The sequence below is a fragment of the Lycium ferocissimum genome, unplaced genomic scaffold (genome assembly GCF_029784015.1).
Source record: "Lycium ferocissimum isolate CSIRO_LF1 unplaced genomic scaffold, AGI_CSIRO_Lferr_CH_V1 ctg6115, whole genome shotgun sequence".
NCBI lineage: Eukaryota > Viridiplantae > Streptophyta > Magnoliopsida > Solanales > Solanaceae > Lycium > Lycium ferocissimum.
Window position 1 is genome coordinate 13,746 of NW_026726228.1, and position 24,562 is coordinate 38,307.

Consider the following 24,562-nt stretch of genomic DNA (forward strand, 5'->3'; position numbering starts at 1 on the left):
GTATGTATAAGATCTGGTTATGCTAGCTATGGTCTGACGTCTGACCTTCGTATATGTATAAGCTGTTTGTACGCTGATTATGGTCAACAGGTGTGTATGGGTGCCCAGCTCGGGCACTAGTCGCGGCCTACGGGGTTGGGTCGTGACAGGCCTACGCGACCTCTTACGGTTTCCGCCCACTCTGTATACTCTAATTCCCCTTAGGCTACTCTAGCTTCCCGTTTGGCTCTCCTGTGTCCGACTTTATAGGACTTTTAGTACACTTAGGGGGGGGGGGGGGTCACCCATCCTAAAATTTCTCGCTCAAAGACGCTTAACCTTGGAACTCCGATGAAATACGATGCTTTAATGCTAGTACGATAGCGTCCACCTCACCGCATGACCTTCATCACATAACGGAGTAAGTTGAAGTCTTAGCGCATTTCAAACGTTCTCATAACACACCCGCCTCCGAATTAGAAAGTGGTCTCTTACTCTTCGACTCCGACTCCACCCTTTATTGTTGGCTTTCGCATCTTACTAACTTGTTTCAACGGGGGATCCCATTTAAAATTTAAACATCTATGTCAAATGTATTGCGGTGTCAATGGTTTCCATCTCACACTTGCATTTTCCCCGGAGCCTTCCCCCTTAAGGGTGTACTTATACTATTACCCGATTATACTTTGTCCTATGTCCTCATTTCCAACCTCGATTAGGCGGCACTTTTTATTCCGACGATAAGTGTCCGCAGTCCTCTTGAAACGCTATCTTTATCCCATTTATATCATCTCGTTTCCTCTAATACATTTACAATACATCACTTGTTCCTCCAGCCTACCGTCTTTGTCCTTTAAGGATTCCACTATTTCCGAGGTGAAGTTGTACGCACGCAGTACTCCTTTATGCCTTATGCTCTTTACCCTTATTGTGTACCCTGTGCCGACTTCTAACCTACTCAAAATCATATCAAGTTCATCTTAATGATAGTCTTGTCTTATCACCTTATCGTCGTACTGCACCTTTAGGTCCGTAGCTATATATTTCCCTTTCGTCCTATACTCTTACTCAATTAACTACATTTATCTTGGATGCTTCCTTTGGAATTCCCTTACCATTTCTCTTGTCTATGCTCCTCTTTTACCCTGCGCACGAGGAATCTTATGCCACCTCTGTATCCTTCAAAACGCGTCACTTCTGCATAACCCCTTTCTCATTTTCAAAATGTGTTTCATTCATCCCTATTTGTTCTACGACTCGCTTTTATACCTTAGTCACATAGATCACGTCATATCTTTTAGTCACTTCCTCACTAGGCTTTACTCATTTTCATAACAATCCCCATTATATTCACATTATATCTTATTCGTAATCAATCCTGTAATGTAACACTTCTTAACCCCTTTACCCTTTTCGATCGCCTTTATCCTTAATATCTCGCAGTCGTCTTATCAATACATTCATATCCATCACAATTCTTTTCCCGTACTCTTGTCTTAATCATACTATTACTTCCAACTCCGCAATTAACTTCTTCTCGAGGTCACCGTACTCGCAACTTAGTCAAATCCTATCATTACTATTAGTACGACCTTTTAAGTCATATCACAAACCTATATCTCATTCTCTTTTTATTTCCGGGGAAAATTTTGGCATAGTTTCCTCTGTATTTCTTACTTTCTCAAGACACACACGCAGGGAATACCAACAATGCCTCATAGGGCCAACATATATATATATATATATATATATCATATCATATCACGGCCACACAGGGCTCCCGATATCAACAACAGTACGGAAATGATGAACATACCTCGTATGCCAACTCAAACTGCACCTGTTACACTTTCTTGTTTACTTTCCCTTTTAATCTTCAACTTGTATTTCAATCGTACTTCAATATCTTACCCGACATATATCTTTCATAGCTTTGCCTACCTGCGTGCTTTGTAACTTCTAATATCGCTAGTCACCTTTTTCTGTCGATGCCATTCTTCTGTTGAAATCAAAAGTTAGTATAAGGAATCTCATTCCCTATGACTTGGCTCTATGGCACGATCTCGGATGTGAAAGAAGAGTAACCACCCTAGATGCCCGTAGCCTCCCGTTTATAAATGTGGCGCGCTTCACACCATAAATAGGACTCTCGGACACGACTTTGCACAACCCCTAGGACGAACTGCTCTGACACCAATTTGTCACACCCCAACTTTTGATAGGGCATGATGGGCACCCGACCCTTACTTAGGGCCGAGCGAACCCGCTGATCCTCGTGATACTCATAATCTTCCTGGACTCTTAAATCATGAAATGAATGCATAATGTAAGCTTTTAAAAAAAACATGCTTTTCGTCCTTCTCAATTCAAGTAAAATCTGTAATCATATGAAATCTGTAACATAATGAATAATGATACATCGGCTTACAGAGCCGCTTACAAGACTGACATGTTATATACGTGACTCTGTCTGCAAAGTCTCTAACATAAATCAAGATACCATAACATAGATACTCTGACTCGGCAACACTCCGGAAGGAATGGAGCTCGCCAATCCAGCTGGAACATCTTCTACTAGTATCCTCTACTCATCTGTATACACCTGCGTGGCATGAAACGCAGCCCCCGAAGAAAGGGGGTCAGTACGAAATATGTACTGAGTATATAAAGCATGAAATACGTAAAACGGGGTCATAACCGGAGTAAGAAGTACGAAAGTGAGCATAATGACCGTAATACCAAAATACTTGCATTTGAAATATAAATCATGCATAAGAAGTACAGAAAACAAGTATAATAACCAGAATGCCAAAATGCTTACTCTTGAAATACAAATCAGGCATATTAGTAGTAGAAAACATATCCGGCCCATTATAGGGCTCGGTGAACATGGTCGCCACCCCGTCATTGGCGCCACAACACATCATACTTCGGAACACAGCATAACTCCGTAACACATCATACTCCATAACACATCATACTTCGTAACACATCATACTTCGTATCACATCATACTTCGTATCACATCATACTTCGTATCACATCATACTTCGTAACACATCATACTTCGTATCACATATCACATCATACTTCGTATCACATCATACTTCACATCATACTTCGTATCACATCATACTTCGTATCACATATAATGTGTCCCGGCCCTCTAATGAGGGACTCGGTGAAAGATGCAATAACAGAATGCACAAACAAAGTAATGAGTAATCATATGCATATAAATCATGTTTTGTGACTCGATAGGTAAGTAAGTAATCAACGCTCGAGGGTTAAGACGATAGTCACGTTAAGTTCTTTCAAAATGTCATTAGGACTTTATAAGAAAGGTCTCGGAGATCCTAGACATGTTTCAAACCAATCTGAGCCCGCTTGTGAAAGTTACGGACATAATTCGTTATAGGACCCTCTACGAACATATCAAAGCGATCCGAGCCCATTTATGAAAGTTAGGGACATTATTCAACATGGAGTCCTTTGGGAACAAGAACTCTTTATGCAACATTTACTATTCAATCATACAAAAGACACAAGGACCATAGTTCGACTATATTAAGAGTGCTAACATCAAGAAGTGAATAAGAATCGTAGACATGCTCGGATCTTATGAACAGAGTTACCCCAGGCTCGCATCGTATCTTACTTACATCTAAGACATGCCAAAAGAAAGAAAGAATAAGCTTTACATACCTGTTCCACCTCTTATTGGCTACGCTTATTCGTCCGAGCTCGTAAGTCTACATTTAAGAGGATTGACACTAACGTTAGCCTCTTTATCGCATACTTACTCCAAGTTTCAAATCAAACTATTTCATATTCTGCCGAAAATCGGGCAGCATCTCCCCTATTTATATGCCTAGCCCAAATTCTCAATTCAACAACCAACAACAACAACAATAATACCAACATCAACAACACTATTATTCATACCAACATATTCCATAAACATCCCACACGACGTTTTTCAACATACAACAACAATATGCAATTTCTTCCATCCCGATCAAGGAGTATAATCTCATCAATATGCCAACGATGTTAGATACCATTTTTATATGCGTAAATCATTCCATCCACACGGCCACAACACGTTCAAAACAACCCATAAACACAACAACTACAATACAACACTCTATGACCTTTTCTCCATAACTAGTTTCATTTTTAAGGCTTGCTAGACCTTCAAATAAACTCAACATAAAAGATGGGATAAATAACATACCTTATACTTGAAGAAACTCAGCCACATCAACTTCCTCCAACACCAAGCTTAAGTAGAAGCAAGAACAATTACCTTTCACGGACTAATTTGGCGTAATCTTGCTAAATTCTTAATTTATCGGACTATAATATTTGGGAGATGTTTTGAGAGGCTTCTAGGACTCTTTGGAATGTTAATATGCTAAAATATAGGGGCTGATGGGGTATTTATAGCCCCCCTAGGTCGGTTCCACCGACTTGTTCATGTGGGGCCCGCGGAACCATTTGGCTGCTTGGGGTCTTGCTCTTAAAATGGCCATAACTCTTGATTCCGACATCGTGTGAGGGTCCACGACCTATGGTTGGAAATATCTTTCAATTATCTACAACTTTTATTCTTGGTGTTTTTCCAAATTCCAAACTTATAATGCCATTTTTGCCCCTCCAAGGCAGATCATCCGAAAACGTTTCCTTAAATCGTCCTTTTGGAGGGCTTATGTCCATATTTGGCTTATGGGTCCTTCTTAGGACTTGCTAAAATTTTCATGTACTACTTGTATCACTTATAATATATCCTTTACAAAATCTCAACATGTGGGCTCCACCTTAACTCATGGTTTCGAGGGCTATCATCGAGTGATCATGTTAACCGATTTACTCCATACACTCTCCAAATGTCATATATATGTTCTTATGCTCAGATAACATAATCTTCATCCATAATCCTTGTGTAACTCTGCTCTCCCCTGAGCTCATACTAAGCCGTCCACAGTCTTGATAACGCGAAATTTTCCAAGGTGTAACATTACGATACGCTCTATATTTCCATTCTGTTATTATTCATACTTTACATCCCTTATTATGTTACTATTCATGCCTTACATACTCGGTACATTACTCGTACTGACGTCCCTTCTTGTGGACGCTGCGTTCATGCCCGCAGGATCAGGTAGCCAGTCGGACGATTCACAGCAGTAGGACCTCCCCTCAGCAGCAGTCGGTACGCTCCATTGATTCGGAGCTTCAGTCCTTTTGGTACGCTATTCGGTTACGTACATATATGGGTACGGCAGGGCCTTGTCCTGTCATTTCTACAGTTTGTACTCCATAGAGGTCTGTAGACAGTGATATGTAGTCGTGATGTTATGCAGCCTCGTCGGCGTTTATTTTGTTGTACTGTATATATGTAGCGGCCAAATCGGCTTGCGCTGTTACTCTCAGTACTTATGTTATATGTATGCGTTGGCCGTGAGTTCTCGGTACGGTGTCTTTTATGTTGATTGTTCGGGAGACAGTATAGCACAGTTACAGATTGTATATGGGCCCAGAACAGTCAGTGAGAAGTAAATGCAAGCACAGGAGTGCTTGGCCAGTAGTGGTCGGGCACTTATTACGGCCCATCAGTTTAGGTCATGACAAGATGGCATGGGCAGACACCATTAGTGGCATGAGATGTTTATCCCGGACGCGGGAGGCCTAGACGCGGGCTAATGACGATCACACCGTACCTATATGGTCGGGCAGCTTATATATGCATACATGATATGAAGTAAGTTAGCATGTATTATTCAGTCTTAAGTAACAGTCAGTTACAGGTTGTTCCTTACTTGATGTCTCCTTATTTCATCGATATATTATCATTGTTTATGCTTTACATACTCAGTACAATGTTTGTACTGTCATCCTTTCTTTTTGGACGCTGTGTTCATGCCCACCGGTAGACAGGGAGGTGGCCCAGATTCATAGAAGCTATCAATAGATTTATCGGAGCACTCCATTATTCTGGAGGTGCTATTTTGAGATATTATTTTGTGTTCAATTTGGGCACGACGGGGTCTTGTCCCATCCTTATGTCTAGTACTCTATTAGAGGCTCGTAGATACGTATGTGTGGGTGGTAGATGTCCTATGATGACTATGTTGTATTTCTGTATATCATTTTGATAGCCGAAAGGCTTATGTATATAAAAGTAGACATGTTCGTGGAGGTGATAATGATTTTCCCTATGATTAGAAGTGTGAGAATAATAAATGAATGCCGGATAAGTATGATGAGTAATAGAATGAGTGGTGCTCGGTAGTTAGCTCCGGGTACCCGTCATGGCCCTAGCTAGGTCGTGACAAGGCCCCCTGAAGATCGTCTCTTGTTGATTTCTATTTTCATTCCAAAAATTACTTATGTTATTTTAGACAATTGTTATTTCTTATACAGTTTATGTTTTAGAGTCCTTGTACAATGACTTTCAGATTTTGGGGTTGTAATAGTTAGACTTTCGCAATCGTTATTTATATAAGACATGACTAGAAATTTTGGTGATTAGTATATTTGTTATATCCTTGACTTGTCTAAAAGTGGTTAATTAATTGGAAATCGGTTGATAGTTGGTTAAGGGGATGGTACGCCTAATAGGGGACTGTGTGGGTGCCACTCACGACTACTTGGGTTATGACAGAAGGATTCCCATGTGTCACTGAGTAAGGATTTTCATGTATGAGTTCATGTTAGCTCATCCTTGGGTTTAATGTAATGATTAATGCATTTTAATTATTAGATTGCCCCTTCTTTTCTTCTAAAATATACTGCCCCCTCATTTCTATTTTGAATCATATCCTTATTATCTTATCTTTCTTGTTTTATTGTGGTTCAATTTAGTAATATTACATCTTGAATCGTATATGTAAGTGAGCGAGTCTTGACAAATTTGTATTTTTTAATAGAGTTTTTAGGCTATGATGTTATGATAAGGTGCTTTATTTTTAAAAATTATTTTTGGCAAGATTAGCTTGTGGAGAGTGTAAGAATAGATATGCAATTGTCTGAATGTTGGTGTAATCCATAACCATGACTAAGGGGTAGTTATTCCATTTTGTAAGTATAGTTTGTGTTTGCTCGACGACAAGCAAATGTTCCAGTTTGAGGTGTTGATATTTGTGGCTAGAAGAAAGGGTTTTAGCAACATTTGACCTTATATATTGAATGCTTTAATACTATTTATATTAGAATCCGATCATTATGTGCTTAATACATGTGTTTTATTGAACTATTTGTACTCTTTTAGTCTTGAATTAGCTAGAAGGATTTTTACATTAGGGTAAGTTATACAACAAATCACCCTACAAGGGGATCTTAGTGGAAGAATTATAGACATCGATGAAGAATCCTCGGGCCGTGTAGCAATCTTGACGAGCCATTAAAGTATGCACTTAGGATATGCTTGAGAGAGTGTTCTAAGAAATTATCTGTAGAGTTTTTTGAAGAAACTAGTGACAATCGTAGGTCTCATGATTGACAGAGTTATAATGAGTTAAACCCGTACTCTTTTTTACCCCCAAGAAAGTTTTATAAATTATTATGGTATAGCAAAGTTTGTTTCTAGATGTCCTTATTCCCTTGAGTTCAGCGCTAACTCTTGTATCCGTCTTATACTTGCACTATCGCTTAGTTCTTTGTTTAGGTACGTAGTTGGGAGTGATCAAAGCTAAGGAAAGGAAATGGTCTTAACTGAATAATAAATTGTGAATTAAAAAGAAATAACAAAATAGATTATAGCCGAAGCTTTCTTATAATTAATGAGAAGTACATAAACAAAAGATTAATAAATAAGTAGTTAGCACATACATTGAAGGAATATATATAAACCAATCCACAATTTGTATCCCAACTCCCAAACTCGAACTAAACAAAGTGATGCCACTGATAAACAAACCCAACCAAAGAATGGTTGGGACATGTTTTACTCTTTACCACCACCAGTCTAATCTCTAATAGAGTTTCACATTTGTTGTGGAAATACACAATTATTCCACCAGAAAACCAGTTTTTCGATGCCTAAAGCATCCTTGTAAGCCTGTCAAATGCGTGTTGTGCCTATGATGAAGTTATTACTTATAGCCCCCCCATCAGAAGCTGAAGGTATCATCCATTTTCCTTAAGGGCAGCGTTTTTTGTGACCAAGTTCTTGAGATTCACCACCAGAATGGACAAATTCACCGGTCGTAGCATGTTCACTGCTAGTAAATTCTTGACTTGACATTCCAGATTTTTTAAAATTCTTAAGGTCATATGAACCTCCGTCATACTCAGAACTTTCACCAGAACCGAACATTGCACTATGGCTCTTCTTCATTCCCTCGTTCAAATCATCAAGAGACACATCACCTTCTAAAGCACGTACAATCTACAAGATATATAAAAAAGCAATTATCAGCCAATCCCTTTCAGCATATATTGTAGAAGTTAGACGCCTATAATTTTAAGTGAAGGAAGATAAGCCTATCCCATATCATACGAGTAGTGGTAGTATTATTCCTATAGTTTCGTGTCCATCGATTTATGCTATTTTTTGTTATGTATTTCAATTATCATATGAGCTTGTGCTAGTTATGGCTCCTTTTTGTTCCAGAGAGTTTTATCATGTTTTTTGTGTTTTGCCATTGCTTGCTTACATTGATTTGAGTTGCCTGTCCTTGTACCGAGGGTCTATCGGAAACAACTTCTCTAACTCCCAAGGCAGGGGTAAGATCTGTGTACACTGTACCCTTCCCAAACCCCATTTTGTGAGATTTCACTGCTATGTTGTTATTGTGGCTGTTGTTTGAAGATAAGCATATGGATTGTGAATGACGAGAAGTTAGTTGTAGAAATAGAACTGTCTTTTAAGTGATATAGGCTATAGTTGAGACTAGTAGGCTGCAACTCTAATTAATTAGATACAAAGTAATTGATAAACAACATATACACTACTTAACTTAGTAAATCATATATCAAGAGGAAATTAACCTGGCTCATTTTGGGACGTCTTCTTGCAGAATGTCTGATGGATGCAGCAGCACAAGCCACCATACATAGCATCTCTTGGGCATCAAAATCTCCCTCCAAACGTGGATCTATTAATTCATCATAGTTTCCACCCTCTGTTGCACGAATGAGAATCGGCCTAGCCTGGATATATATAATATTAAACAATAAAACATATAAATAATCTGAGCAATAGAGATGGTGCTCAATTTTTCATTCAAAGATGATGTTTTCTAATCTTGACTATGTGAAGCCAACAATTAAACTTGTTTCAATTAGTAATCACAAAAATATACCCATTCTACTATGGTATCATCATCGCTGTTGATGTCAATAGGACGACGGCCAGTTATAAGTTCTAAGAGCATAACACCATAAGAATAGACGTCAGACTTTTCAGTCAGCTTGCCACTTGAAGCATATTCCGGTGCTAAGTACCTGTTTGTTTAGATAAATAAACAAACTTAAGTTTTTCTTCCAGATTTTTTCAAATACGTTCGATATTTGAAGAATTATGGAGTAGAACATTGTTACACAGTGAAAACAATAATAATGAAACTAAAAATTAAATAACTCACCCAAAGGTGCCCATGATACGCGTAGATACATGTGTATTAGTGTCTGAGGAAAGCTTAGCTAACCCAAAATCAGCCACCTGAAAATGTCATTGGGATAGAGGGAATGATAATAAACTTTTGTTAATAAACTCAATGAGAAATTTGCGTAATGTAGGCTTCCCTAAAGATGATTAATTATTTTCTAACAAATGCAAATACCTTAGCTTCACAATTATGGTCCAACAAAATATTTGCAGCTTTGATGTCTCTATGAATAATGCGAGGGTGGCCTGTATTTATGTAGGAAAATCAGTTCGTGATGAAAAGAGAGAAAATACCTCAATTGCCAAACAAGAAAATTATGAATTAATGAACTTACAATCTTCATGAAGATACGCAAAACCTTTCGCAGATCCTAATGCAATTTTAAGCCTCTTTGGGAAGTCCATAGCTGGGCGACTAGGCCCTAAATAAGGATGCAAAGAAACAAGGAAAAAATGTCAAAATAGACTAACATGCTCATAAAAGTATCGTAAAATAAATTTAAATTAAATCCAATGGCTATGTAATTTTTAAGTGGTTTAGATAAAAACTACGGCATACATACCATGAAGGTGATATTCAAGAGTGCCATTAGGAACAAACTCGTATACCAGGATCCTTTGAGATCCAGCAATGCAATAACCAACTAAAGACACAAGATGCCGATGATGGACACGACTAATGATTTCAACTTCAGCTTGAAATTCTCGTTCACCTTGTCCACTATTAGCTTTTAGACTTTTCACTGCTATCTCCTTACCATTGGGCAACACTCCTTTATGCACAAAGCCAAAACCGCCTTGTCCCAATAGATTGGCCTTAGAAAATCCTCCGGTTGCAGCAGATAAGTCATCGTATGTGAAACTGCTTTGGTTAAAACCAAGAGCCATTGATGGGTGTGGGGGTGGCAACGGAGGCTGATGTGGACCAGAGAAAGCAGCAGAGCTCATTTCACTACTGGTCATCATTGGTGGTGGTGGTGGAGGTGCTATTGGCCAACTTAGTTCTGAACTTACATTAGTACTTGCTGGTTGAGGTGTAGGCATCTTCACCATATGTTCAATTGATTGAACATTGTTATTGTTTTGCCAATTTCCATATTGTCCACTATTATAGTAGTCAGTACCTGCACGATACATGAAAACTATTATCAAATACTAACACAATATAGCTATCTATTTTACTTTAGACAGATTAATATAAGTCATCAGATTTGGCAAATTTTATTTAAAACCACACACATTGAAAGCATAATTAGGCACTATTAATAGTTACTATTATAACAGGTTCTGTCTAAACCAAAGTTAATGAACTTGAATCTGATGACGATGTTTCACTAAGTTTATAAACTTGTCAAATTGGTTTATAAGTACTTTTTGTCTTATTTGTGATAAGCTAAGATCAGCCAAAAGTCATAAGTTAGTTACTCCCAACTTATAACTTTTCAGTTTATAAACACTTTTAGTTTGATCAAAATTTTATTATTTTTTAATTAAAATATCTTTCCCAAAATAAAACCGATATCTTCCTTTTGTTCTATATTCATTGTTTCTCCTTTTATTTAAAAAGATACTTCTTAATTTACAATTTTTGTACAACATTTAAAGGTGTCATTTTAACAAAAAATAGTTCATCAACACTTGCTTACCAAACACGTTAATTTCTTATTATCAGTTTACCACTTCTATTCAAACAATTACTACTTATTATAAAAGTCAACTTCAACACCTTTAAAAGCTTTTCAACACATAAAACTTATGAGCTATTGATAATCAATCAATCCAAACGAGCTCATATGCTGATTTTGAGGATGAAAAGAAAGTATAAATATGAAATAACAATTGCGCAAACCTTGAGAATGGAGTACTAATATACACTGATATTAAAAGACAAAAAGTAGAATGACGTGCATGAGAAGAATAAGTTCCATGATATTTCCAATTTAAATTAGTCATCTGTTTTTTGTTCATGTAGATTGAGAACCAGATCAATTCTCAATAAGTGCACATTTATCAGTTCTCTTCATTAGCTAGCGCATTTGAAACTAATTTTATTCGAATGATGATGAATACAAAAAAAAAAAAGTCCTCAACATAAAAGGTTAGAGAACAGAGAAAAAGCAATCACATACTCTTTCCTCCATGAGAATTGTCCCTGTAGTAGCCCATTTGGTCACGTGGCCTTCTCCTTTTTCGTTTACAGCAAGATATGAGGAAAACTAACATGACAAGAAGTAATAGCCCTGCTCCAACAGCAACTCCTACAATGATGGTTGTCCCATTGTCATTAGACTTGTTATTATGATCTAACGACTTGCTTGGTGGTGACTTATGCTTCGGAGGGGAAAGAGACCCGGAGTTGGAAGAAAACGGAGAAGGAGGTGGTGGTGGTGGTGGAGGAGGTGGTGGGGGTGGAGGAGGTGGCGAACCTCCATTTGAATTTGAGGATTTTGTTGGGGGTGAAGATTTGTTATCATTATTATTGTTGTTATTGTTGCCACCATTACTGTTGTTATTGTTGTTGTTATGTTCATTCTTATTGTTACCATTACTGTTATTGTTATCGTTATTGTTATTGTTGTTACTGTTATTGTTGTTGTTGCTGTTGTTGTTGCTATTGTTGTTGTTATTACCGTTATTGTTATTGTTACCACTGTTATTGCTATCATTATTATTGTTTCCATTTCCGTTGCCGTTGTTGTTGTCATTGTTGTTGTTGTTACCACCAGAAGGAGATGAGTTATTATTATCCACAGATGGTGGAGAAGGTGATGAATTATTTTGAGAAGGAGGAGATTGGGATTTTGAATCATTCGATGAAGATGAATTGTCTTGGGATGGAGGAGAATTTGACGATGAGTCAGACGATGGGGAACTCGAAGAGGCTGAGGAAGAGGATGAAGATGAGGATGATGGTGGTGAATTTGATGAAGAATCCGAAGAGGATGAATCTGAAGGTGGAGAATTGGATGATTGATCATCCTTAGATGATGAAGACATTTTTACAAACTTTTGATCACAGTTTATGTCAAAACACGTCGTTTAAACCCTGCCGTTCTCCCAAAACAATGAACCCTGTTCATTAAAGATCAATATAAGCAACATTACAACAAAAAAAGAACATACATTCTTTTATTATTTATTAAATGACAAGAAACATGCATGCAACTCATTGTTCTCAATATATAACTTAAACCTGTGAATGAAATATCAATATTTTCGCCTTCATAAATAATGAATATGATTGTACGAAAAGAGCATTGTTATTGTAAATGGTATGGAAGATGTTTAGTAAAGATAGTAGACAATGAAAGAGGAACAAAACAGAGAGAAAGGAGAAAGTAAGAAGATGACACCTTTAGGAGAATGGCAGGGAGAGGATTCTCAAAGCAAAGGGAAAAGATGCCGCATGATAATAGTTTTTACAAGTAAACAAAGAGCCGTCTTTGCATCCCCATATTTCTTCCTAAAATGAGGGAACTAATCACTTTATTTAGTTAATAATAGGATTACTACTTTTCTATAGAATAATGTATTGGACTTACAAATCAGTTGGCAAATTTGAGGTCGCAATATCATCGAGACACTTCTATTGGTCAACAAAAAATGATGACTAAAATAATTTATCTGAATTTTGTTATTTTATTTTGAGGCACAAGAATCAGCTGTGTTAATTTTTGTTCAAACCCAAACACATGTCACTCTTTTTCACCTTCAGCATCCCCTTCTTTCACGCGATATATTAACCAGTCAATTTTTCTGAATTCGCTGAAGATTAGTCTTATAATCATGAGTACTAGAATGAAATTTTCAGATTTGTCCATGAATTTATGAATGTTTAACTTTGCGGTCCATTAGATGTTTTATTTACTTAATGCTTGTTGTTGTAATTTTAGCTTGAAATTTCCTTGTATCTCTTATAGACCAATATTATATAGGGAAGATGTCCAAGTTGTGCTTCTAATTTTATAAATGTCTAAATTTGTCTTTGTGATTTTTGAAAGATCTAACTTTTCCATCAAAGTGAATTACACAACAATTAATTTATTTTTACTGCAAATTTCCTCTGCCACATTATTTTTTTTCTAACAGTTGTACTGTATGTATCAATAATACAAAAATATGACAATCCAACTAATTTTCCATTGTCTATTGTTACATTTCATTGATAAATAAAATATTTGAAATATGGCCCTTTAGAAATTCCTTTAAATTAAAAGACCTAGTTACCTCACAAATGGAAAATTGTTGCAATTCTTCCATGGGAAATATAATGTTTTTGTTTTGCATAACTAGCATTAATACGAGAACATATAAAACAAGATAAAATCCTAGTAAAATGTTATACTTCGTCGAGAAGAATTGCCTAAAGACATCATTAAGTCTTCAATTGAGAAACTACATCATTTTGTTTTCCTTTATTTATAGCCCAATAAATGCTTAACAGTCCATTAAATGTTTTTCATAGTCTGTTTCATAATTGTTAAAAGTTAAGGGCTTAGGTTTCAAGTTTATTAAAATATACTTAAGTCCCTCACTCCCGTCATTGCTCAATCAAACACATTCTTGACCTCGTCTCACACAACCTCTCTAGTCGCTGCTCGATCTCCAAGTTTCAAAAGCACGATCATTGTCATTTTCATGTATTATAAGGATAAACTTGTAGTTTGCCTGCAATGACTGCCATTAGAATCTCAATATTCTTGTCAAATCCGACTAAAGGAAATCTGTGATAGCTCCATTCTTGAGAAACCCTTGTGTAATGAAGTTGTTTTTTCAAACTTTTGGAATCTTAGTATGTGTTTTCTAGAAATATGTGTTATTTCACTTGCTTATCATTGTTGCATTAAAGTCAAGTTGGACAATAGTGCTTTTTCTATTTATGTTTTCTTCAAATTTGAGATGCATAATTGTTTTTTTTCCAGTTCTTATGAATGGATTTGTTGGGTTGTGGTTATGTTTGTTATTTCCTATTGCCTCGACCCACTTGGTCTATATTTAGTCTTGTCGTCAATTAAAATTATTTTTATATTATGGTTGGCCAACAAGACTCAATTATTTGTATGTCGATCACTAAAAATGGTAAAGAATAGAGGAGGAAAGTCCTTAAAAAATATAATCATGGTGTTGAAAGGAAAAACCTTGGGATAAAAAAAAAAAAAAGGTGAAGAAGATAAGATGGCAAAAGAAAAAAAAAATCTATAAAAGCTTAAAATAAGACCACCAGAGACATCATTGATGAAATTGATGTGTATTATGATGATGCAAATAATTATGGGCTGGTTGATAAAGTTGATGATGCTAATGATGGTGATCAAGTCAGTAAAGTAGAGGGTGGTTGTGATGGCTCCGAGGATGCTTCTTGCCATGACCCAAATTTCATAGCCGTGAAGGCACCTACCTCCACCCGGTAGGCGAACCATCCACAGCTGATTAAGCCAATATTAACAAGTATATTATGTGGAAGAAATAAAGAAAGTCGTTCAAAGTCATAATAAACTCTAATAGTCATAAATATGTGGAAATAAGTACCACAATCCCAAAACCTGGTGCTACTAGAATGAAAGGTACAAGTCAGGAATAATAGCTGAAATACTGTATGAATATATTGAAAGACAGGAACAAATGAAAGAGAAGAATCCAACATCACGGATCAGCTAACAACTACCCTAAATCCTCTAAGTATGTCTGCTCAATGATTTGTGAAGTCTCGTGCTCCCTAGTACTTTGGACAGACTCTGCACACAAAAAGGTTCCCCAAGTGTAAAGTAAGTATGGGATATCAATGTGTACTCATCAGCATCATCGATCGACTCTAAACTAAAAAGGTAATGACGGTTGGACTTTCCAGTTCTTTCTTCCACGTTTATCTGTTTAGTCCATAAAGGCAAATTTGTAATCCAACAAGTAAAGTTAAGAAAATCACTCAATTCATCAAGTAGTAAAGTAATTAGTTAAGTAAGATAAGTACATTTCTACCAATACATCAGGTAAGTCAAACAACAAAGAATCAATGAAATGATATGATATGATATGATATCAAATGAAATGCAAATGGCATCTATCACCGGTATAAGCACACTCCAACATATGGTATATATGACCTATGGGGAACTCGCAAGGTCCATACACTATCGAGAATCATTTCTCACCGGGTTCTCAGCCTTTTGGGCTTTTAATATCAACACTTAGCCAATTCGGCTCTTATTACCTGTATTAGCCAATTCGACCATCATCCGCATCACTCCACCCAAAAACATTTCCCATCGGGCACCACATATGTATTCCTCAAGTGTAATATGCATGAGATACAATATGAAAGCATGAATATAACTTGCACATGAAATAATCAACAAGGTGTTACACCTCCCTTTTTCTTCGTAAGGAAGTCCTTGGCTTATTGGTGGTTTATACCCTTAGCATGGAGATTCGTACCCGAGTTTTGAGATATTAAGTGTTTTACCCCGTGTACCAGAGTACCAGCATGTGTTCCTTGCAATTTACAGGATTAGGAGTTAAACGAATCGAATCGATGCGAAATGGAATAACTCAGAAAAACCTGCAAAAAACCAGTCATTGTCGACGGAACCTCGACATGTCGACGGGCCGTCAAACAACACTTTCAAAAGTGGTGCAGCTTCTGAATCTACAGGAGCAAGTCGACAAAGCAAGTCGATGTACCGTCGACACGTCGACGAGTCATCGACCCTCCCGTCAACCTGTATCGCTGACCCTTCTAGTTCCATCTATAAATAATTAGTCCCATGACTTTATTCCTCATTCCTAAACCAGAGCAAACCCTTAAATATTTCCTATCAAAACTCTACATTATATTGGAAGAGTTTTAGCAAGATCCGAGCCTGTAAAACCAGAGCTAGTGAAGAAAAAGGTGATTCCTAGGGTTTCTTTGAAGCTGATGAATGTTACACCTCGGAAAATTCCATGTCGTTGCATAGTAAATAGACTAACGCAGGGTAAGAAGTATGCGATGTTTCTATAATTAAGAAAGGTTATTTAATGATTCTTATTAAGATTCCAAAGACGTTTGAAGTAAGAGGAGAAAGTTCCTTAAGGAGGGAAAAGCCTATGTCGTATTTTGGAAGAGTTCCGTAAAGTACCGAGCTAATGTTGACTTAACAGTGTCTTAAAGAAGAGTTATAATGGTCCTTAGATTGGTAATGAAGTGTTAAACAGGTGTCAAGAAGGATCCATAAGGATTGGAGATCAAACGAACAACGGAAATCGCTTCCGGGAAATGGAGTTAAACGACCAACTTATACGGTCCGTATAACATTATACGGTCTGTATAAGGGGCCGTATAACGCAACAGAAGAAATGTTTTCTCTGATGGTGAACCACGGACACTTATACGGACCATAGAAGTGGTCCGTATAATACCCGACGGGCTGATTAAATATAAGTATAAATATGTGTTCCCACATTCATTTTTCTCATTCTTTCCACTTCTCCATCTATATCAAGGCTTCTAGAGTGTTTTACATATTTCATCAACACCAATTCAAGGCAAATCAAAGATCAACTTCATCAAAGCAAGGGAATTAAGTGCAAGAAGTTCACTAGAGCTCATTCAAGATAAGAAATCCCTTTGGGAGTGAAACTAGGGTTTTGCTCAAGTGAAGTATCTCCCCTCAAAGCTCATTCCCACACTATCAAAGGTAAGTTTTATGATCATTCCATGTTTTTTAAAGTATTGAGATGTTGAAAGACTTGGATTACGAAAGAAGTAGAAAATAGGTCATGAATACAAGAATAGTGGCATTTTTGAGTAGTAGCTTGGAATGAGTCATGATTTTTCATATGTTGTGATTATAATTATGTTATAAATGACATTAAGAACATGGGGTAGACATTACATATGAGTGAATGTAATAGTGTACTATGACCATGGTTATGGATGATTTGAAGTGAAATTGGGAACTATGGATAATGTAGGTGAATAAAGATATCGCTTATGATGTTGTGAATGTTATTATAGACGTTTGGGAGTTGATATATGATATGGAGAAAGTTGTATAAACAAAGGAAATGCTGTCCAATTTTCTCTAGCTTCAGTCAAGTATGCTAAGCTATCAATTATCTAATGTTAGTACAAACTCTATTGAAGGTAGAATCGTGAGCATTGAAGGAGAACATTCAAGTGATAGAGTAGCTAAACGAAAAGGTATGTAAGGCTAGTCCCTTCTTTCTAAGGCATGACTCCCTAGCATGAATTCTCCGACTTTTCCATGACTTTCTTACATTCCGGAAAATTATGAGTCTATGTTCATAAGGGGCTTCATATGAGATAAAGGCAAAAGATGTGTTACGAGTATGATAATGATGATGATGAGTTTGAGTCTAGAGAATTCTAAAGTCCATGACATGATGTTCCTACAAAGCTAATGACACTAACTATGATCCATTGATGTTGTTCATTATGTTACACTCACCTTACAATGCTAGTCCCTTCAAGGTGAGGTATGGTGAATAGGATCACTCCATAATATAATCGGGGGTGCTCGACCTTATGTCACCCCGATATAGTGATAGATTATCTTAAAGTTTTAATGCATGATTTATTATGAACGTATGATGAAGATAAGTTAAGACGAGTATATGATGATATGATTACAGCGAGGCTATAGGGCCGGGCATGTCACCCCTAAGGCCGGCTGCATACGATTCCACCGTGCCTAGATGGCCGGGCATGTCACCGCTAAGGCGTGCTGCTTATGATTACACCGAGCCTAGATGGCCAGGCATGACACCACTAGTGGGCGGCGTATGTTGGTTACCCGGACGCGGGTTAATGACGATGGTACATGTGCTATGTTGATATATGTGTGAGATGTATAAAATGTATTTTATTCTAAAAGGTTAAGCATGTTATATCTTCACCTCATATCTTATGATTTCTTTATTATGTTATTCTATTCATGCCTTACATACTCAGTTCAATGCTCGTACTGACATCCTTTTCTTTTGACGTTGTATTCATGCTCACAGGTAGACAGGGAGGTGATCCAGATTCGTAGGAATTATCGGCAGACTTTGAGAGCACTCCATTGTTCCGGAGGTGCCATTGATTATTATTTTGTGTACATATATTTTGGGCACGACGGGGTCCTGTCCCATCCATATGTCTAGTACTCTAGTAGAGGCTCGTAGATACGTATGTGTGGGTATTATGGTCTCACGATTTTCTTCAATGTGTATATATCATTTTATTTTGATAGCCGAAGGGCATATGTATATAAATGTAGATATGCTTGAAATCGAAAAATGGTTTTCCTTATGATTAGATGTGTGAGGACAATAAATGTATGCAGGATAAGTTTGATTAGTATTAGAATGAGAAGGTTAGCTCCGGGTACCCGTCATGGCCCTTCGTGTGTGACAATAAATGTCACACCCTAACCTTATTAGGGTGTGATGGGCACCCGACCCCACATCGAGGGCCGAGCGAATACTCTTATTACGCACATAATTTTTTTTTTTCGAATCTCTAAACTGGATAATCATAAAACACATAATGAAACTTGTAAATTTGACAAAAGCTGTAATTATACAAGATTTACTACATAACACAAATCGACATCGGATAGATCGACATATCATAACATATGAAGTCTCTAACACGGATCCGTAAATCATAATTTACAACTCGACTAGACATATCTCCGAGAGAACGGAGTCATCTCCCGGAACATCTTCTATAATAACCATACTGTCCGTGCAAGATCGGCACTCCGAGGAAATGGAGGTCGATATATGAAAAAGGCTTGAACGTCTGACGGTACCGCTAAAAGATCATACACTCTCAAATATTAGACGCGCTTTGTACACAAATTGTACCTACCCGTCTCATTTAGAAAGCGGAGTACGTAAATACCGAGTCGTCATGGCAAGTACCGAAATGAGGTTTACAATCAGTATCGCATGTCCGAAGAGCATACGGAAAATACGAGGGCGCACGGAAGGTTCATACATCGGCATGTGATAATCGTAATGCCAAAATACCGGACGCATCCGTGAAGCTTTCCGTGGAAATATACGACGCATTCATATATATGGAAAATAGAGCCTTATCAAAATCATAGTAAGGTGAGAGTCATTTATTAAGACAGAAATGCATGTCAAAATTATTACACATATCGTGTCCCGGCCCTTTGTTAAGGGACTCGGTAATAGAATCATAGTCTTGTACCAAATATACATAACGTGTCCTCGGGGTCTCGGTGGATAATATCAAATGCCATCCGGCCGCCATCCCCGTATCATCACAAACATACAATAAATAACGTGTCCTGCCCGCAAGTACGAGGGACTCGGGAATAATGCGAGAGAAGAGCACGATAACATGTCACGGCCCGGGACTCGGTGAATCAGAATCATACAGAGTACACACGAGAACATAACATGCCCGGCCCGGGGACTCGTGAAAGATACATTGAGCCATGCACGAGCGAGTCGTGAGAAACCATATGCATATAAATCCAGGAATGAATATATACATCGGAGGATTGAGAACAAGTTTGACTCTTTCGAGTTAGCATCGGAAAGTTACGAGCATTTTTAAACTAAAGAAACCTCTTCGGACTTTTTAAGCGATCCGCGATCGTACTTGAAGAATATTAGGGCTTCCAGAACACACTCATATCAGAATACTTACGTCGTAACATATACATGTATATCAGAGTAGGATGCTCATTGACTTATATCGAAAAATCTACATCGGAATGTTTATATCACAATATTCAAATCGGATCATTCGTACCGAAACGTTTATATCAGAATAGTCGAACCAGAATACTTATAGCAAATTCAGAACCATAGCCAAAGGTTTCCTTAATTATCTTCCGAAAATGAGGCAAATAGAACAATACCACTAAAGCTCGGGGACTGTGGGCCCACCTCGGGTCAAGTCGGGTAACGGACATAAAAACGTGGTCATTACGTGACTTTGGATCATCTTCGAAGATTTCAAGGCACTTCGCTTTCATTTTCAAAAATTATGAACGTTTGAACATTTCCTTTTTAAAAAAAACATAAGTTATTTAGTTCAATTTTACTGAATGAAAAAGAGATAAGTTTAAGCTCGGATTTCTAAGAGTAGAGTCACCCCCGAGGCTCAAATTATAGCCTATCACACCTAGGACATGCCAAGAGAAAGAAAGGGTAAGCCTTACATACCTTTTCCGCTCCTTAAGCTTCTCCAATTCCCAGCTCCAAGTTCGCCCAAAGCTGCAATTTGGTCACTTTTACCAAATGTTGTCTTAATCTTCCAAATAGGTTCACTTATTTTCTGCCGAAATTTCGGCAGCACCTCCTCTGTGAATACACCGTCCCGAGAATCATGGCTCGGCCCATATCAACAACAACCAAACCAACAACCATAATGACAACGTCCATAATCAATTCATAACGCATTCTAACATTAACAATCCCTTTCTACATAGGTCGACAATATTCCATTTATTCAAATAAACTTCGTGCATTCAAACTAATACCAATGATCATGCCTTCACATATTATTCCGAGGCCATTCAAACACAATTCGAGAACACCTCGGACAGTCCGTAAGATGTTCAAATCAGCCCATTCATCACCCAACACTACCCGAAATCCTACAAGTTCAACAAGGACAACAACAACACATTTCTACCTTCCAATTCATGAACTACATCCACAATCCCATTCATTACAACGTGATCCCTACAATTATGAGAAAACATATTAAAATCATATTGACTTTCAAACAGCCCACAACAATTGCAATGCCAACATGGGTGTCTTCATTTCACATTGTAGAACTCACAATACGACAACCAAATTATATCAAATAAAATTTGTCCATCTCTTCCATACAAACAGCCACTGTCCGTTCAGCCCCTCAACACACACAACTTCATGATTTTCATCCATTTCGACACACCACGACATGCTCAAAACGTCCACAACAATATTAACCAAACACTAAATAAAATTTGTTCAACATGCCTTCATAACCAACATGCACACGGCTACACTACATATTCCTTAACTTTATGAACTTCATTCATTTTTACATATCACAACATGCATACACACCTACAAAACATGTAAAGAAGCTCAAAACTCACCTTCTTCCATCCACCTTTGTCTTCCCCATTCTCGGCTAGGATTCCATGTGCAAGAACGGATATCTTCTTGTGCTATTAGCTACTATGTTAATTAGTATCATGAAGGAAAATAATTTTAGACCGAAGTTGAAGGCACCACTCTTGCCCCTTGGCCGAGAGCCCCTCTCCTCTCTCTCTTTTTCCATCTTCTCTTGTTTTTGCTTCTTTCTTTCTTATTATCTTCCACTAGAAGATGACTTCATATATATATATATATATATATATGTGTCACATGATCATGCACATGCCTTGTTTTTTTTATTTCAAATTTTCTCTAGACTTTTCTTTCCTTTTCCTCCCCTTTTTTCTAGAGTTTTCTTTCCTTTTTCTTCTTCATTTTTTTCTTAAAAGATGACTTATTATTTTAGTCATCCTTTTCCATTCTTTTTCTTCACATGGCCAATATGGCCCCTTTTGGAATTTTCTTGAATTCCCGTGAAATGACCATTTTGCCCCTAGCCTTTTTAAATATCTCCATGAACTATTTTGCGAATTTTCCTTTTTCGCCCTCAACCTTTCACAATATTTTCATACTAATAATGTTCATAATTAATATTTGCCAACGACCTCTGCACAAAAATAATCTTGGAAAGTGGTCTAACCCTTAACTTCTCGCAATTATCCCGACTCATCCGAACGCACAAAATACGGGATATAACAATAAACTTGGGAATTGGTATTGGAGTTTGATTCTTGGTATTCTAGTCTCTTCAAGGTATGTATATTATTTCTACCTTTGTGTTTAAGTTAATTATCAAGAGTTTTAGTGCTTTTAACCAAAGGGAATTATAGTTATGAAAGTTGTAAGTTGAATATGAGTAGAGTTGGACTTGAGGGATATGTTGGAGGGATGATTCAGAGTAGAATTGATTATATTTTGATATGTAAGTATTGATATGGTTGTTGTTAGTGTTATTGTTGATATTTATGTTAAAGTGGAATTGAGGAACTAGTGAGTTATGAAGGAGATGTTGTCCGAACTTCGTTAAGTCCCTTTTTAACTTGAATTGGATAGTAAGTGTTATGAAGGGATTAATTGTGGTCTATGTTGTCTTGATTGTAGACTTACAAGTTCAAGAAGTAGACGTTGGATGATTAGATACGATTCAAGGTATGTATATTATTTCTGCCTTTGTGTTTAAGTTAATTATCAAGAGTTTTAGTGGTTTTAAGCAAAGGGAATTATCGTTATGAAAGTTGTAAGTTGAATAAGAGTAGAGTTGGACTTGAGGGCTATGTTGGAGGGATTATTCACAGTAGAATTGATTATATTTTGATATGTAAGTATTGATATAGTTGTTGTTAGTGTTATTGTTGATATCTAAGGTAAGGTGGAATTGAGGAATTAGTGAATTATAAAGGAGATGTTGTCCGAACTTCGTTAAGTCCCTTTTTCACTTGAAGTGGATAGTAAGTGTTATGAAGGGACTAATTGTGGTCTATGTTGTCTTGATCGTAGACTTAAAAGTTCAAAAAGTAGATGTTGGATGATTAGATAGGCTTCAAGGTATGTTAAGGCTGCCCTTTTTATTCTTTTGGCATGATCCTTACTATCTGAACGAACAAAGTAAGCGGGCGAGTTCCAAAGAATATACTCTTAGATGATAAAAGATTCATCGTATCCTTGAATTCCTATTTTCCATGTTTATGGTTCCAAGAGATCTTATGTTACCCAGAGTAGTCCAACGTATATCTTTCATCCATTATATATATGTGTGTATATATATATATATATATATATATATATATATATATATATATATATATATATATATATATATACACACGTATGTTCAGCTATTTTCATACACCGTGCCTATATGGCCGGGCAGCACCACCAGTGGGCGGCGTGAGACGACTATCGTCCAGGACACGGGATGCTCGGACTCGAGATAGTGATGATGGTTGTCACACCCTAATTTCCATTAGGGCGTGATGGGCACCCGACCCCGGATGCCCATCACACCCTCGAACCCGCCGACTCTCGTTATACTCATAGTCATGCCGGGCCCTTAACTCATAACATGAACGCATAACGCGTAAACATATGTAATATAATGCATAATATACATATATATATCTTATATATATATCCAAATACCATAACAAAACACACCTAGCGTAGAGGAAATGGAGTTCGCTAATCCAAACGGAACATCTTCTACCATCCGTATATACCGCGTGGCATGAAACGCACCCCGAAGAACGGGGCCTATATGTACCGAGTATGTAAAGCATGGAATACGTAAACAGATCGTACGAAAATAAGGAGGACGAAAAAAGTAGTAATAATAATAAACTCATAAAGCTTACCTTGAACCATAAATCATGCATTTCAAAGTCGTAAATAAACTGAGTGACATAAATAAAAAATCATCATGTACACATGCATGCATAACGTGCCCTGGCCCTCTAACGAGGAACGCGGTAAGTAAAATCATCATATACATGTACATATAACGTGCCCCGGCCCTCTAGTGAGGGACGCGATGAATAGAGTCATCATATGTGTCACGACCCAGCCCCGTGGGCCGTGACTGGTGTCCTACCTGGACACCCATACGTACCTACCTAGCAGGTCCGATATACCAAATGGCTAACCCGTTTAACATACATAAATCCATACAGATATAAGGTGCATCGCACGAACATACATATACACATATACATACTGAAACCTGTACAGAAGCCGTTAGGGCTATTATGTCAGACAAAATCGCATATCGCACGTACCTACCGACAAGCTGATAACCCACAACCCACAAACGTGCTCCTCTAACATACAAACAGTAATCGAAGACGGACATGGCCC

The 24,562-nt window shown here is 37.4% G+C and overlaps 1 protein-coding gene across 1 annotated transcript; it reads right to left on the bottom strand.

The window, feature by feature from the left end:
* Window positions 1-7,731: 7,731 nt before the first annotated feature.
* LOC132045180 (putative proline-rich receptor-like protein kinase PERK6) lies at window positions 7,732-13,065 on the bottom strand. The gene is made up of 9 exons (XM_059435724.1): window positions 12,946-13,065; window positions 11,722-12,664; window positions 10,156-10,716; window positions 9,928-10,014; window positions 9,768-9,838; window positions 9,570-9,646; window positions 9,288-9,429; window positions 8,974-9,135; window positions 7,732-8,371 (listed from the first exon to the last, which is right to left on the bottom strand). The coding sequence occupies exons 2-9, from the start codon at window positions 12,587-12,589 to the stop codon at window positions 8,123-8,125; spliced, it is 2,217 nt and encodes a 738-aa protein (XP_059291707.1). The 5' UTR covers window positions 12,590-12,664; window positions 12,946-13,065; the 3' UTR covers window positions 7,732-8,122.
* Window positions 13,066-24,562: the final 11,497 nt, after the last annotated feature.

Excerpts from the sequence above, each read along its gene's own strand:
- LOC132045180 (XM_059435724.1), bottom strand. The coding sequence starts at position 12,589 with ATGTCTTCATCATCTAAGGATGATCAATCATCCAATTCTCCACCTTCA. Across the intron at positions 10,015-10,155 it reads TCTTGAATATCACCTTCATG|GGCCTAGTCGCCCAGCTATG; the intron begins GTATGTATGCCG and ends ATCCTTATTTAG. Across the intron at positions 9,647-9,767 it reads ACCATAATTGTGAAGCTAAG|GTGGCTGATTTTGGGTTAGC; the intron begins GTATTTGCATTT and ends TGACATTTTCAG.